The sequence below is a fragment of the Thalassophryne amazonica genome, chromosome 14 (genome assembly GCF_902500255.1).
Source record: "Thalassophryne amazonica chromosome 14, fThaAma1.1, whole genome shotgun sequence".
In the NCBI taxonomy this organism is placed as follows: domain Eukaryota; kingdom Metazoa; phylum Chordata; class Actinopteri; order Batrachoidiformes; family Batrachoididae; genus Thalassophryne; species Thalassophryne amazonica.
The window spans coordinates 26,610,865-26,628,767 of record NC_047116.1 but is presented as its reverse complement, the minus strand read 5'-3'; the positions used below and the strand labels follow the sequence as shown (position 1 = coordinate 26,628,767).

The window sequence follows — 17,903 nt, the reverse complement described above, 5'->3', positions numbered from 1 at the left end:
TGTTAAAAAGAAAAAACTAAACTGTCAACATGATAGTAAAACTCTGCCTGTCTGACTGGATTAAAGGTACAGTGTGTCATTTTTAAAGAAGAGGAGAGCAAATAATATGTCCATCAAATATTAATCTGTTTTTAAACTTTTCAATGTTATTTATTTTATTAACTTAGAGAGAAACATGCAAAAAGAATTTTGAAATCGCCCAGGCCTAACCTTACCCTTGTAAATTGCCTTGGGGCAACGTATTTCATGATCTGGCTCTAAATTTTTTTTTTTCTGGATTGAAGTACCCATTTTATTAAAGGAAGAGGAGTGATGATTTTAAAGACAATAAAACCAGAATGATGATTTAACTGAAAGGGAAAGTGCATCCAAAGTTTTAAGTGGTACTGTATGTTTGGGGTTTTATGTTAAATGCCCTCATGGTCCAAAAATTCCATGAAATCCCACAAAATTCCAGAAATGGCTGATTTTAGACCTGGGTGACATATGTGGCAGAAGTTCTCATGTCAACCTCTGCTTGATCTGTGCGACACCCCCATGTGGTTTGTGGAAGAGAGCCAAACAGATCAGCTGTGGCACTACTCCTCCTCCATCTCCCTTCAGAGAGGAGGCGTGACAACACTGAAAAAAATTTGGAGTAATATTTATGGTACTTGACAAAACCTAGGCAAGTTTTTTCACTCAGAAATTCCAAGTAAATTTTACAAGGGGAACTCTTAAGTAAATTTTACTTGCATATATTATTTTTTTCTCAAAGAATAACTCAAGTAACTGAATTGAATTATCAATTATCAATTGAATATTTTCATTGAATTTTACTCTGTCTTTATTCATAAAAAGTAAAACTTTTCAGCTGTTCCCCTTGTTTTCACTAAAGGTTGCTACAGCAGGTCCAGTTTGAATCTGCATGTTGATTTGGCACAAATTCTACACTGGATGCCCTTCCTGATGCACCTCCACATTACATGGAGAAATGTGGCAGGGGGGGTTGAACCGGGAACCATCTGCACTGAAACCAAGTGCAGTAATTGAGTTTTAAGTCCCTTTGTCTGCCCTTGTTTTCACTTGGAGTCGCCACAGCAGATCTTGGATCATTAGCTCATGAATGTGTTCATTATAAAACCACTGATGCATCTTTTTTCTAAACAGAAATTCTTTTGTCTCACTGACTGACTGAAATTTAAGTATTTTTGATAATCCATAGAAGGCAGAGGTGTCGCCAAGTGGTTAGTGCACTTGGTTTCAGTACAAAAGGTTCCCGAAAACAAGAGGAACAGCTAAACAGTTTTACTTTTTATGAATAAAGACAGAGTAAAATTCAATGAAAATATTCAACTGGTAATTGCTAGTAAATGTTACTTGAGTTATTCTTTTAGAAAAAACTAATATATGCAAGTAAATTTTACTTAAGAATTCCCCTTGTAAAATTTACTTGGAATTTCTGAGTGAAAAAACTTGCCTAGGTTTTTTTCAAGTAAATATTACTCCAAATTTTTTTCAGTGAAGAACCAGCATTTCTCCGTTTAAAGTTAAAGCGTCAGAAACAGGATGTCCAAGAGAGCAGAACGGTCAACCAAATCAAACACTTTTCAAAAATCAATGCAGGCTGGAAAGTAGAATTGCCATTAGTGGCGGTTGTCTTGAACAAGTACTCGCAAAGCTAAGAAGCAAGCCCATGGCTGACTTATTGGGTACAAAGCCAGACTGCTCCAGTTGGCAAATAACATCTCTACTTGCCTGGAGGAGTTCAGCTTCAATATCACAGATCTCAGGAGATTTCCATGCCCTCACCTGTGTTTGCAATCTCACCAACATTTGGTGGTTTTCAGCTGACTGGAGAATCAGCCACAAGAACCCTGTCACCAGAGATGTCTAACATCCCAGTGGGAGGATAAGCCATATACAGTTCCTCAAAGTAGCCGGATGACTGGACCACTAGGTAATAATTTACACCTTTACTCCAAGAACTGATTCGTCATGGATTCAACTGTAACATAAGATAGTATTTAGCAGTTCATGAAGTGAAATTTGATCCTGAATAGGCAGGAGAAAATCCTGCTGTTGTAAAGCTAAAAAGTGTTTAAGTGGCTGCATGTCTTTAACTGAGATTTTTGCACAGATGTTTAGCTGAATAAAGATGCACTCACATGATCCGACCAGCTGTGGGGCATCAAATTTTGTTGAATTTTGTCCACAGCCTGTGCTTGTTTGTACTATTTGCCATCTTTAATTACACTCTCATTATATGTAAATTATTAACAGCATGGCAATACCATTAATAATTAATGGCATTTCCATTATAATACGTCACTATAATAAACCCAAATGCTAATTTTGGCAGATTGAGTTTGGCAGACAAAACTGGCACTGTAAGACACTTGCTGCACAGGCGCATAACACGACCCCCATTTAATTTAGCACAACTATGATACACTTACGTTTGAGCTGCTTGATAATGGGCTTGATGTGGTCCAACCAGACCTGGGGAAAATAGGAAAAACATCCCATCTGAGGACAAATATGTAGCTAGCTTAAATATAAAATATATTTTCATTTTGCTTTCATATTAACTCACCATCATTTTTTGATGATCCTGAAACTCCAAGCCAAAGTAGTCACCCTCAATGAGGTTCATATGGGCGCACACCAGGTCCAACAGCACCTTGCCTGGGGCTTTTTGCTGTAAACAAGGGGGGCGGGGGGGAGACTGTGTTTTTAGTGTCTCAGGCAAAAATCGGGAGATGGACCAGCAGCCTTTGAGGCTGATACAGTATCAGGACGTAACAAAAAAGCTTGAACAGATTACCGATATCACCACACACCACAGTTTAAAAATACAATGGTTCCAAAACCTCTGTTCCACGGTGTGAGCTCCACAAACAAATCTGACGTCATTCCACATGGATCAGTCTGTGAGCTTTGTGTAGCTAAAACATGTAGAAGAAGGAGTGTGGGAATGTTTTGGTTAACAAAAACAGACTGCAGCTTAGAGGAAGAAAGCCACCTAATGTAAAAAGTGTGTTTTTGAAGAGTGACGGAATCAAGAGGAAAAACACGCTTCCATCCACAGAACTAGGTAAGGGGCTGCAATAAATACTTCATCCTCCATAATGAGACAGATCACAATGCTAATTAGCAAGCTAACATCAGATAGGATTTTAATGCTGCACTCACAATAGTCAGAATTCAAAGTAAAACTGCTGTTTTTTTTTTTTTTTTTTTTTTTTTAAAGGGCATTAGACTTTCAATTATAAATGATGTTTTGAACCAGCTGGTAAAAAGTATTTGTCTGACATACATTGAGTGAGGTTTATTTATTTATTGTAAATGATGACAGTTGCAAACTGTAGATAGGTGGAGACAGAGACATAACACTACTGTATTAACACTGATGTAATGTTATGATTGGCTAGCACCAATACGGAGCACATTGGAGTTACACAATTTTTTAATCACTGGACTCCGCCCCACCCACACTACAGTCGAGGCAGCCTAGGGCACAATTCAGCGTATCTCAGGTTAACTCTTTCTGTGCTTCCCGTGAAAAGTGGATGTTGATGAGTTGGTGCCAACCCAGCTCCAGGCTGCCCCAATCCGAGTGCGAGTCGTATAACAATCTGGTCAAACTGCCAAATATTTTGAACATTTTCAAAATCGACATAACTCTCTGGATTTTTTTTTTCTGACTTGTGCTGATCTGTGCTGAGCATCCTGATGACACCAACCCCCCAAAGAAAGCACACAATCCACACACACTGCCACCATGCTTCAATGACTTGAACAAACTTAAGCTGTGCCAGTTTCCCCCCAAGAATGCCTCCATTACTTCCTGCGTGCACCAGCCCGTGTCACGCCGTGTAGCAGGCACTCTTCCACCGAGGACCAGCTGTCAACATATGGTGGGGAGCTGATGAGGAGGATCAGCAAGCAGGATAGAGTCCATCAGGAGCCAAAGCACAACCATCACATACACACACTGACTGCTGTCCAACAGTTTAACTGCTGCAAACCCTCAATGAATTTTATGTGCTTTTACAGCAATCTGAACAAGCGTGGTCTATAAGAGCTGCAGGAAGGAGAACAGTAAAGAAACTGGAGCTGCAAACAGTGACGCCTGAAGACGGCATGTCTGATATGCAGCTTAATAAATTTGCTGTCAGTGCAAAGTGACCACAAGCCCAGCAGAGATGAGTTCTGCACAGGCTGATTGGAGCTGACCAGCGCCTGATAAAATGCAGCTGTTGCAGAGTGGAGTTATGGTGCTGCCGTGTGACACCGCTGCAGCCAACGCCATAACAATGTGGCCCTTAATGAAATGCGAGTGACTGACTGCCGCCACGTCGCAGGCGCCCAGAGGACACCGAGAGGTACTCTTGTCACTTGAGAAACCCAGCATATGGTAATGTTGGAACCTGTCGACTTATATGCCAATGATGGAAACAGTCACCGCAATTAGAACAACTCAGCCTCGTGGGTGAACCGTGCCCCGTTACTGATGCGCAGCAACTTCTTAAAGTGTACGTACACACTCCTTTTGTGGCTCACTCAGCACAAAGTGGCTCATTTCACAAAGTGCCTTTCTCTCTCTTTCAGTCTGTGCAGACGGAGGAGGGTCACGCTGTGCTGACAGCAGACTGAGACACAGAGATTTAACGCCAACAACCAAGACCAAGGTTTAAGGTTTAAAGAACGTTTTCTTTGACTCTGTGCTGCAACATATACAGAAAAATAATATGCTGTACTACAGCCATGCAACATATCACTTGTTTTTTTTTTTTTGAACAAAAGTTTATTATTCAACTCAGTTTTAAAGCTTTACAACGTATAATGTTACAATAAAGTTGTCTTAAATAACATCTCTTATAGTGTTACATTTGTATGATGGATAACACAGAACAGAACACACACACACACAAAAAAAAAAAATCAGAGATCAGAGATCAAGATCAGAACAGAGAGAACCTGGCAAATTTGTACATTTCAAATTGTTTCTTTTAGCATAAAATATATAGTGTTTATAGAATAGAAAAAAAAAAATATATATATATATATATTATATATATGATAAAAAAATATTAACACCTCCAAGTATTCTCCATTAGCGCCCTTAGCCCGTGATAACCCCCTTTATCTCCTTTTCGTTTCTTTTTACTTTCTTTCTCTCCCCTTTCCTTCATTCTCTCCTCCCCTTCCTCTTTTCCTTTTTCTCCCTCTTCTTCCCCTCTTCCCTTTTTTTCCTTCCTCCTTCTTCCACCTTCCCTTCTCCCTCCTCCTTGTCCCTCCTTCTCCCTTTTTCTTTCCTTTTCTCCTCTCCTCCTTTTTTCCTCTTTCCTCTTACCTTCTTCTTCCCCTTTTCTTCTTTTTCCCCTTTCCTCCTTCTTTCCCTCTTCCTTCTTCCTTCTTTTCTGCTCTTCTCCACCTCACAATCTGTATTTATATCCAGTCATAGTATGTTATCAGTGGCTTCCATCTCTTTCTAAATAGGTCCACAGTGAGATTTAATCTTGCTGTTATTTTCTCCATTTTGCAGACATTCAAAATCCTATCTTTCCAGTGATTTGTTGTAGGTGGATCCGGTTTATACCAAAATACAGCTATCATTTTCTTAGCCACCAGTATCATTATCTTGAAAAGATACAGTTTTTCTTTAGATACAAAGTCCCCCGGGAGCAATCCAAAAACAAAAACAAGGGGATTCCAGTCAATATAGGTTTGTAAAATATTTGAAATCAATTCCTTGATTCCCTCCCAAAATATTTTAAGTTTTGGACAGTCCCAGAAAATGTGAGTATGATCTCCAATTTGTCCACAGTTTCTCCAGCATAGGTTTGTTTTTGATTTATCGAATTTGGAAGTGATAGCAGGTGTCTTAAAATATCGAGTATTTATTTTCCATGAAAACTCTTTCCATGTTGGGCTATTTGTCAGTTTGTGTCCACCTTCACAAATTTGTTCCCATTCTTGATCTTCAATCATTACGTTTATTTCCAATTCCCACTTTTCTTTTATCTCTAAAGAATTCTCTGACATATTTCTTTGTAAACTTTTGTATAAATTTGATATCATTTTATCATATTGTTTATGCTTGAGTGTATTAATGAATAGCATTTCCAAATCTGTAGGTTGTTTATTAAGAAGTGACCATTCTTTATGGGACATTAAATAGCTTCTCAATTGCAAGAATCTATAAAAATCAATTGATGTTAAGCCATATTTTTCCTGACATTGACTAAATGATCCTAGTATCTCCCCTTTAAATAAATAATTGATGAAAATTAAATTATTATTTTCCCAATTTTTGAACCTCTGATCTTGTTGCCCTGGTATGAAATCTAAAATGTCTGTAACTTTCATGGCTCTGGATACTGATTGGGGGCTTTAATCTTTTTCCTGACAGTATTTAGAACTCTGTGAGTGCACTTCATGTAGTTATTTGAGATTTTAAATTTGTTCCATACCTCGTTTGAGCAGAATATTAAGGATTGTAATGGGATTTTGGGACAGTAACTTTGTTCTAATGTCAGCCATTGCATTTCTTTGTTTTGTTTTAACCATTTCATTGCTCCATTTAGTTTTGCTGCCCAGTAATATAACTTCAAATTTGGTAAATTAAGACCTCCACAAGCTTTACTGCTGGACAGTAAAGAGAATTTGATTCTAGCCCTTCTTTTTTGCCATATAAATGTAGAAATCATTTGTTGCATTTTATTAAATTCGGTTTCTAGGATCCAGATAGGGATGGATGAGAATAAATATAACAGCCTGGGAACAATATTCATTCTAATTGTTTCGATCCTCCCAAAGAGGGAAAAAGGTAAAATTGTCCACCTGTCTAAATCTGTTTGAATTTGATTGAGTAGTTTTCCATAATTTTCTTTGTATAGTTGGGAACTGTCTTTGGTAATATTTATTCCCAAATATCGAAAACCATTATGTGACCAGTTGAATTTAACTCTTTTAGAAAGTTCTATAGGCCAGTTCCCTGTTAACATCATTGCTTCAGATTTTGATTTATTTTGTATCCCGAAATGATGCCAAGCAACATATCACTTGTGAGTGAAATTACTTCAGTTGTACTGGCCCGATTATCACCAAACTTGATCTATAAAAGGCCAAAGGTCAAGGTACCTGGAATGTATTTTGTAAAAGTCTTGTGAGTGCAATAACCTCTTGTTAAACTGCCCGACTGTCACCAAACATAGTATGTGAGTTTGGTATACTGATGCCAAGAAGCCCACTGGATTGGCGGTCAAAATGTCTGACGTCTTATCTGTCTGGTCGTTCCCATTGTGTTTTGTGCAATGACACTACCTCTGACTTTAAGGGCATGACGTTCGGGGTTCCACAGGGATCCGTTCTGGGTCCCTTGCTTTTTTCCCTGTATATGGCACCCCTTGGGAACATTTTGCGGCGTTTTGGGGTTGCTTTTCATTGTTATGCTGATGATACTCAGTTGTATATGCCAATAGCTGCTGGAAATCCTGTCCGCATAAAATCTTTACAGGACTGTCTTGCAGCAGTGAGAAGTTGGATGTCTAGCAACTTTTTACTTTTGAACTCTGATAAGACTGAAATGACAGTTCTTGGCCCAGCAAGACATCGGCACCAATTTGATCAGCTGGCGCTTAGCCTAGGTTCATGTGTTATACATCATACTGACAAAGTGAGGAACCTTGGGGTAATCTTTGATCCTACGTTGTCCTTTGACCTCCACATTAGGGACATTATGAGGACTGCTTTCTTTCATCTGAGAAATATAGCAAAGATTCGCCCCATCCTGTCTATGGCTGATGCTGAGACTCTGATTCACGCATTTGTCTCTTCTAGATTGGATTATTGTAATGCTTTATTTTCTGGTCTGCCGCAGTCTAGCATTCGAGGACTTCAGTTGGTGCAGAATGCTGCTGCCAGAATTTTGACACAAAGTAGAAGGTTTGACCACATTACTCCCATTCTGGCATCCCTTCATTGGCTACCGGTTTCTGCCAGATTGGATTTTAAAGTTTTATTGTTGGTTTATAAAATTGTTCATGGACTGGCGCCTTCCTACTTGGCGGACTTGGTTAAGCCCTACGTACCTGCGAGGCCTTTGCGTTCGCAGGGCGCAGGGCTTCTGTGTGTTCCGAGGATGAACAAAAAGTCTGTGGGGTATAGAGCCTTCTCCTACCGTGGTCCGGCTCTTTGGAACGATCTACCTGCTGTTATTCGGCAGTCTGACACGGTGGAGATTTTTAAATCAAGACTGAAGACCCACTTTTTTAGACTGTCTTATCATTAATTTTTTAATCTGTGTTTGCTTTGTAATTTTTTTTATTCTACTGTGTTTTATCTTTTAACTGTGCTTTTCTTGCTTTTAATTTTGAATTTAGATTAATTTGTGTTGTTGTGAATTATGTGAAGCGCCTTGGTGCGACTTTGTCGTGATTTGGCGCTATATAAATTAATAAATTAAAATAAATTAAATGTCCAAATCACTGAACTGTACTTTGTAAAAGCCTTTTGCAGAAAAGTGTAACTTGTCAGTGGTAAGCTTATGAACATCTGCCCAGGGTGCCAGGGGTTAGTGTAGACTATGTATTTGTATTTATTTTTCTTGGAAATACAGTGGCTTGCAATACCTGTAAATAATCAGATGCAAGCCTAGATTTTATGTTTTGCTTAAATAAAATCCTCCTCTATATCACTTCATCATGAAGCTGTATAACTGGGGATACAAAATGCAAAACATGCACTATGCACAATTTCTCCAATCACAGCCACAGAAACCTGTAACTTCTTCTGGGTTGTCTGGGTGGCTTTCCTCACTCTTCTTCTTGCACAGTCACTCAGTTTTTGAGAACTGTCTACTCCACACAGATTTACCATAGAGTGTCATACTGTTTGTATTTCTTCATAACTGATGTAAATAAAGTTCAAGACATATTCAGTGACTTGGAAATGTTCATGTATCCATCCCCTGACTTGTCTGAAGAAAACTGACAATTAAATTGATTCTTTACAGATATTATACTAAAGAGGTTGATTACTTATGCAACCCATCATCTTGGCTTTTATATTTTTAATTAATTTATATCAAGTTGTAGAGATTTGCTTTCGGTTTGAGTCTAAGGCAGATAATTTTAGAATTTTTTATATTGAGAACCCTGATTTAATTTTTGTACTTGAAATGCCATAAACAAATTAAAATTATTGAAATACCAAGGGGCTGAATACTTTCACAAGCCACTGTATAGCTGAAGAAATGGGATAGTATTATATTCAGAGCTTAGAGTTTCACATTTCATATACATTAGCAAAAGTACATGGTGTCAAACATCTGTGAAACAAAAAACAAACACTGGTTTAAAGTTGAGTGAAATTTATTTGTGGTATTTAAACACCATGATATTCAAATGTGCCTTACATGAGTGGTTTGTTGACACCTGTACACCATGCTTGAACACCAAAAGAAAGTGAATTAAACGGTTGTGGAACAATACAGAAAGCCACCTTACTTGCTTGACTGCTTCAACTCAGGGAGCTTTGGTGGCCACTGTCAGTGTTCTGATGCATGGGTTCAGCTCCATTAACTTGCCAGAAAACCTCTCACTTGAATATGCTGGCTAAATAGCACTGTGCACTAACTTCAAACTGAACATAGTCAAAATACACCTATAACTAATTAAGAGAACGAAACCAAGCTCTCTACATTCTGCACTCTATCTAAAACGTGCTGAAAAGCCTGGAGTTCATAATATTTTGTGAATACAAAGCAAATGCAATCCATATTTGTGCGGCTTACTTTTGTCAGTGAATTTATGTATGAACACGTGGACACATGCACTGGTGCATTTATATATATGACAGGAAGCAGAAGAATGCAGCACAGTGACACAGACTGTGTCTTCACTGAGACACGTAGCCCTGAATTCCATTTCACACATGCTTTCTCATATCACTCCAACACTGATATGCAGCCTCTCCCCGAGCAGAAAAACATTTCGGCAATAATGAAACATTTCTTTCCTCCATCAGCTGCACAATGCCAAGAAAATGACACTGATGTCTAGTTTTATAGCTTCTGTCTATAAAAACACTGAGGCTTGTTTACATAGAACCGCAGCAGCCAATTCCATCTCGACTGAGGGATTTCAGCTCCACACGAGACACGGATGCCGAATCAGTCTTGGCTCATTAGGCTGGAACGCCGGCTCACAGGATGATACCTACTGTTTACATGTTTGTGAATGTGAACACGTTGGCATCGTTACACTGACCTCTACATGCTCCGGCTGTTACCAGACGGGTAAGTAAAGATGACAGCCATGTCTCGTTGGAATTCCACTCAAGGCAAGACCACCACCACCCCTCCCCATCAGCAAAAACAATAATAATAAAAAAAGTAAAATGTCGGGGGGTGCATGGGGGAAGGAGGGGGTTGGGTAACATGGGTGGCAAACACTCTGCCAGCACCTCCAGGCTGCCAATAGGGATAAGAACAAAGGGAATCATGCTTGGTTAGCTATGAGTCACTGGTCGCGACGCACTGGAGGAGTCGATGGTGATTTCAAGCTGAGTGATCAAACACTGTTGCAAGGATTGAACATTTTGATTCCATTCAGTGTCTGCATGCTTGTTGGGCCACATGGGTTCTGCTGAACCTGGAGCTGCCATATCACAGCAGGAGCTTTTCAACTGTGACATTCAGCAACCTCGCAGGAGGTGGATAACAGGTCAGAGATGAAAGAGACCGTGTGACTAAACAGAATGGAAAAAAGCAAACGGTGAAATGATAACAACCGGGAATCCAACTGAGGGCTGTTGGATAGAAATACAGTAAGACTTGAGATGTAATTTCACCAATCATTGCTTCTCATTTTTTAAAAATTTATTGGTAAAAAACGTGACAGTGGAAAAGCGTGACAACAATTTTGGAGAAGTCTAAATATCTGATAGCACCGAATTGAGATAACAGAACCACTTACAGTTGCGAGATGATTCGTTCCCACTGTGCCCTTACTGGAACCATATGCACCAACCTGTCTTTCCTGTGCTGCGGCGTAGTTAAAGCATAACCGTTTGGAATGCCTTTGTGCACGTGCGGGCATGCTTGCAATGATACACGTTGAGTAAACCATGGGACAGTAAGGTCAGGGGCAGCTAGACCTCATTGAGATTCAGCTCTGGTGCTGCAGAGACGCTCGGGGTGACTCGACTACAGCAGGAAGCTGACAAAGAGAGAAAAGTCCAAGGAGCCGAACCAACCAATAATCCTGTCAAATTAGCTCTGTCTGAGCTCTCAGAGCATGCGTGCGTAGATGTGTGTGCGCACGCATGAGTGCGCATAATTAGGTCAATGAGCCATGCTCTCATTATACGTTAAACTAAAACATTGCTACAGCAGAATAAAAAAAAAACAGAGTTGCAGCAGCAGAGTCATTGATATTGTGCAAAAATGCAGGATTGGAATTTATAACCAGCAAGAATTCTAAGAACATGGATATAGAAACTGATCTGATGACAGCAAAAATTTTCATGCCTGAAATAACTCACTTTTTGGATTCTGTGACATACTTATGTCACACAGCATCACAAGTGAATAGCTGGACACTTGCTGTGTGCGACACGCTCACTGAGCTGGTCCTAGACGAGCTGGGACTGATGCTGCTATGCTTTTTTGTTGTTGTTGTTTGCAAAGCTTTCTGATTGTTAATCTTAACATAGTGGCATCTGGACAGAAACCACATATGACGACATTCCCACTAAATGTAGTCATATGTGGTTATAAATGGGTGAATGTGAAGCGTCACTGTTAAGTGCTTTATAAATGAATCTGGTGTATGAATGCAGTCCATTTACCATATGACTCTGTTGCATTTGCACATTCTGCATAAATTGAAGGCAAAAGGTGAAGTGGTAGGGCAAAAGGAGAGTACTGAGACTGTGTCCTACACAGGCCTTGAAACCCATCAGGCTGGTGCTTATCCGCCAATGCCGCAGCATGAAGTGGGTAAGAGGCTATGACCCTCCCTAGGATGACATTCCATCAACAGTCCAGTACCTATGTACAGTAGGATGGACAAGCACATAGCGGCACTTTCTGTGAGTCCACATCAACTCAAGTCTGGAAGCATGTGCTGGTGTTGTGCATCTCCACGTCCGCCACACAATGGAACCACCATGCGTTCTGGATGGCAACCACCCAAACACACAACATTCCCACCTCTCGACCTTTAGAGAGGTGAGGATGGATCAGTTGTCTGCTCGGTTTGAGGTTCAGTCAGCCAGAATTGTAAACTCTATTTTTCTTTTCCTCTGTTGGTCCATCTATTGTTGGACTGAGTCATTGTGACATGGTGTTACCACCTCCTGGACCATTTAAAAGTCTGTGTGAGACAGAACTAGACTATAGCCAAAATGGAACAATGGGTAATGTTTGACTGTACCAGAAGAACTGATCCAATCTACAGGTCTGACAATGTCTTCAGTTTTATTGAAAAAGTAAATCCTATGTAGGGCTTGAGGCCCATTGGTGGCCATGCTCATCCCTGGATTATGTGGTGTGAAGCAGATGAGAGATTATCTCTCCTCCTGGACTTCCCCAGTACATCACAAGTTTCTTCCCCAACAGCTGGGTGGACTGAGACAATGCATATGATGTGTCTTGTCAAAGGACAAAGACAGACAGCATGACGGGGAGTCAAACACAGGTCTACATACTGGCAGCCCCACTCCTTATCCACTGAGCCACCTGTCTTGCAGGACATGAGATGCACTGAAACAAAAGTTAAAGCTGTTCTCTTTTTCAAATTACCCCAGCTACAATGACAAAATATCAACTAAATAAAACCAAAAGGAAAAGTGATAACTGGGCTGTCACAGCTGCCAGGGTCACTCGGTCACAGGACACTGGTCTCTAAGCTCAGGAGAACAACCATGAAAATGTCTACTGAATTCAATAGAGGATGGAGTTGGAGGTAACTGCCCATATTAGCCACCTCCTCCACCTCCTCCTCCACTCTTTCACAATTTTTCCTTTCACTTTGGCTGCCTGCCCTCCTGGGGAGCCCGCCTGGGCTGTAAGGAACATATTGATTTTGCATAAAATATAATTAAGTGTCCTGTTGTGACCATTGTGCAGTTGAATATCTACCCTGCAGGGGCCTCCCGCAGTTAGTGAAAGTGCCATAAATCAGCAGACGTGGGTTTGTGTAGTTAGTGGAGACAGTAATAAGCAGCAGAGGTTCGGGCAAAAGATCACAGTGACACCATTAGACTGGTGGAAACATTCTTTGCTATACTGAGGCAGAGTGCAATGTTAAATACACGGCAACACAAGACGGTAAGTTTCTTTCATGTCTGAGTGTAGCGTGACAAACGGAGAGGGCAGAGGTGGTTATAAGGCAACTGGAATTACCAAAAATATTAGCGTTATTTTCCCTTTATCCCCCCTCAATCCCTGTCAGAGCTGGTTAGTCTCCACTAGCAGCTACTTAGCAAAGCCATGGATTATTGTCACTTGGGAAAGGTGGGTGGGTGGGGGGTGTGGTATTCCACAATTTAGGCAGAAACTCTGCTTTTTGTTGGACTTGACAAAACCTGAATGAGATGGTGAATTTTACATCCAAAAATAGCAATGCATGCTGTAAAATTTAGTGAAAGAATAGACAGATGACAAATGAGTCCATGCCCTGTAGTTTAACACAGTATCTCAAAAATAATAAATGCTGTCATCTTGTATCTCACTAAATAAGAAGAGCAAAGTGTCTGTGGGATTGAGAATCATCTGTTAGGCAGATCCCAATGTGTGCAGACAGGTTTGATTCCTAGCAGCTTTAGTGTTTCCAAAGGTGTGCCCCAGGGATCAGTCCTTGGACAACTACATTTCATTAGGGAAAATCCTTGGAAATGTTTTTTGTTGTTGTTGTTGTTGTTTGTTACCTCAAAATTTCTGATTAGTGTTTAAACAAATTTTAGAACACTTGTAATTAAAATAGCTAAGTCAATAAATGGTTCTTTAGAAACCTTTATTCTAAATAAAAAAACCACCTGTTATTTCAGATTAGATAATTTCTTGTTTAACATAAGGAACCTTGGACATTTATTTTTAGACAAGTAAAATAACATGGACATTTGTACATTTTTTAACTCTGGTAGATTATTACTAGATTGTTCAAGCTACCTCAAGGAGAAGCGCACTGTTTAAGTGATAAATAATAAAATAAAGTGATTAAAATCAAAATATTATATATTTAGCATTTGTTTATTGTTCATTCACTTTTTTAAAGTATCGGATCGGGACTCGGTATCGGCAGATACTCAAAATCAGATGACTCGGAATCAGATCGGGGCCAAAAAAAAACCTGATTGGGACATCCCTACTCTTCATTAATATTATATATATAAACAATCTTGCACAGAATCCCCCAAATCCAAATTTGCACTGTTATGCTGACAAGACAGTGATATACTGCTCTGCGCCCACACTGACTCAGACTCTTTGTCAGCTTCAGTTTGCTTTAAATACTGTACAACACATTTCATAGGATTTAAAATTTGTTCTCAATGCTGACAAAACAAAGGGCTCCTTTACACAGAGTGCGAATTTGGTCAAATTGCGTATGAAAGTGCGCATGAAGAAGCACACTTGCCCGAAGGTCATGCTGTTTTCAAATACAATATCAAAGCCCCTGAATCTTCAATCAATCACATCTGTGTCTCAGTACAAGTATGTTGGTGTTGTAATTGACGATTCTCTAATATTTAAGCCCCATATTCAGCAAGAAAGAAAGAAAGAAAGAAAGAAAGGTGAAACTGAAATTGAGTATATATATATATATATGTGTATGTATGTATGTATGTATGTATGTATGTGTGTGTGTGTGTGTAAATACAGGCCTGATTCTCATTTGCTGCCCGAAAGAAAAGTGTTGCTGTTACCTGTACATCTTCACAATGTCTACATATGCTGAATGCAGTCGACCAGTGCAATCAATTCAACGAGCACTGAGATTTATCATTAATCTCAAAGCTCTCACACACCATTACTCTCTGTATGAGTGGGTTAGCTTCCCCATCCACCTGAAGAATTAAGCATTGGCATATAGTTATATATAGGCATATAGGTGGCCATTGTTTTAAAAAATAAATATATAAACACTTACACAAAGAAGTATTTTTAATTGCAAATTTTAGGTTCAAAATAAATAAGAATTTAAAGGGCACTCATCACGAATGTTCCCCTTGTTTGAGTCAATATTAAAGCTATCTCTATAAAATTGTGGTAGACTGATTAATCAGACAGTTGATTAACTGATTAAATTCATTCTGAGATATTTAGCCTTGGCCAATGTTTGCAACCATAACGGCAATTAAAAAACAAAAACCATAATAATAAAAATAAAATTCTGACAAATGTGGTGGTCAGAGTGGCTTCTGTGGAGTGGTGCTAGGACTCTACCTTATGTCAGTTCACCTGAAAGAAAACAGTAAGACTGGAACAGAGACACTGGAGACAGTAGCAGTGTTAAATCAGTGTTCATTTTTAAATACAGCTTTTTTTTGTTTATCAACTGTTATTATTGTTAAATTATTGTACTGTATCATAAAAAAAATAAAATTACAGTATATGCATCAGGCACCCTGTTCTCTGCAAATCAGTATCAGCAATGGTCATACGGGCATACGTATACCAATTTTTACATATACTAATATGTACATGTACGCCTAAAAATCATGATTTATTTTTTAAACAGGCAGCCAAAAAAACAGAGCAAAAGTGTGTTGCATTTATATATTTTTTTGTTAAAAAAAATCTAACATTTTAGAAAATACAGCAATCAAAAGAGAAATCAATACAGCAATTTGCTGCTTACACATTGTTTTGTACCAGCACCACACATACAGAATTAAGAAACAGTGGAGTTCTTCTTTTATACAGTGAAGACAGTACCAACGCACAGAAACAAAGGCAATCAATACGGTAATTAAGGGATGAATTACAAGTAAGTGTCAGAGACAACTCCCACAAGGTCAGGCTAAAGACGAGACAAGTCTTTCATATACAGTATAATCTGAAAACTCAACAAAAAGATAATCCCGGAGGATGGGATTGATTAAACAGTCATTTAGCTGCATTCAGGATTTATTTCACCTTTGTAACCACGATTATGACATATGCAACAGCGGAGTGGGAGAGACAGCTTTATCAAGTGGAATTTGCAGTTTAAAAGACTCAAATCAGTTCATGTGACATCCCACATATAAGCATAATGTGTCATGTTTATCACACCAGCTGGAAAAATACAAAGTATGTTTTTATTGAAACATACACTCGTTTCTGAAAAAAAAAAAAAAAGGATAATCATAGCTACTAGAAATGACTAAAGAAAGAGGATTCAGTCCGGTCCATAAGTATTTACACAAGGACACAAGTATTTCCTTTCACGAATTAGAGCCATTTTTATGTGCTGTCATTTCATTTTCAAAGACCAAAATATCTGGACAAACTGAATCTAAGTGTTAATACAAATCATTACTTATGCAGCCAGTTTTGTTTAGCCTCTTTCTATGGCCTCTGACAATGTATAAAAATGTTTATAATTATGAAGTGGATAAGGCAATATATTTGTTGAACCTCTTGAATTCAAACTAAAGTCTCCACTGTAAGAACATCTGGACTGTTTAATTTTAAGTCCACTGCCGTGGTGTTTCGAGGCAAAATCCCAAAAACCTTGTCACATTCCAAATATTCTTGGACATGACAGCAACAGAGAGTTCATCAAATTGTGATTTCAGAAAGGCCTCTAAAATGGAATTCATCCTAACTGCTCTGATAGAAACAACAACAAAGTGGAAGAACAGCAACCCTGAAATTTCACATGCAAATGACAAGCTGTGACAAGCGACCAACAACAAACATGGTGTTCAGTTTTATACACCCACTAAACCAATCGGCTAAGCTTGCATGTGCTTCACAGATTTTCTACAACATTTAATTCACAACAGGCAGGAATTTTGCCTTCTGGTCAGCACAGGGTGAGTCCTATATTCCTCAACAACAGCGTTTAACAGTTCCACATGATACTGCAGTGGGAGCATGACGTGTTAACAAACAAATTTAGCCTGACATAATTTTTCCCAAGTTATTTTCCTTCAATGTCAGATCAGTGCACTGCATAGTGATGGTTGCTCATCACATACTGGTTATTCATCACAACAATCTTCATTTTTGCAGTCTGAATTCAAACTTGAGCTGAGACTAAATTAATAAATAAAAAAAGAAATCTGATGGAAGTGAAGATTTTGCAACCAACATGAATATCAAATTAGTCTTGATGATGAACAGATCCCATCCAGATTGAAAATTGTGAACAATTAAAATTTTTCTATAAAGGTTCCCTAAAAGAGCCACTAGATATTGCACTGGCTCTGCTTTCAGGATCAAAACAAAGATCAAAACAAAGATTCCCTTCTCGGCCACCCCTCCCCATCCCACCTCACTCCACCTTCCACCAGCTGAAGACATTTAACAGCTACTCTAATAGCCTGAAGGCTCTCTATGTGGTAAAAGACAGACGTATGTGGACTGCTGTCCAATCACATTTTAATTCTCTAAATCAGATTTTTAGATGTATTTCTGGGAAGTAGCTACTGTCTGCTGTTTTCAAAAAAAATTAATTGCTAAGTAATTGAGTAATTTATAAATGTGTGCAGGGTGACAGTTTCAAAGAGTGTGACTCAATGTAATAAATCTGTACACACAAAAATTCCATGCACTAAACGTTCACATGCGGGCAGACCAAAAAATGTAAACAGGGAATAGAAAAGCTCAGAGCACAGAGGGAGTGTTGCACTCCTGCACCGGATGCCATTAAGCCACTAAATACTTATAAAAAACAGTTGCTGGTTGCTATATTAATGTG

At 39.0% G+C, this 17,903-nt stretch overlaps 1 protein-coding gene across 1 annotated transcript in view; it reads right to left on the bottom strand.

The window, feature by feature from the left end:
• The window catches only part of LOC117524367 (FERM, ARHGEF and pleckstrin domain-containing protein 1), a 142,820-nt gene that overhangs the window by 62,898 nt on the left and 62,019 nt on the right, over window positions 1–17,903 (bottom strand). Inside the window, exons 3-4 of the mRNA XM_034186127.1 lie at window positions 2,576–2,680; window positions 2,439–2,481 (exon numbers count right to left, since the gene is read on the bottom strand). Coding sequence (XP_034042018.1) covers window positions 2,439–2,481; window positions 2,576–2,680 — 148 coding nt within the window. The remainder of the gene's footprint in view (window positions 1–2,438; window positions 2,482–2,575; window positions 2,681–17,903) is intronic.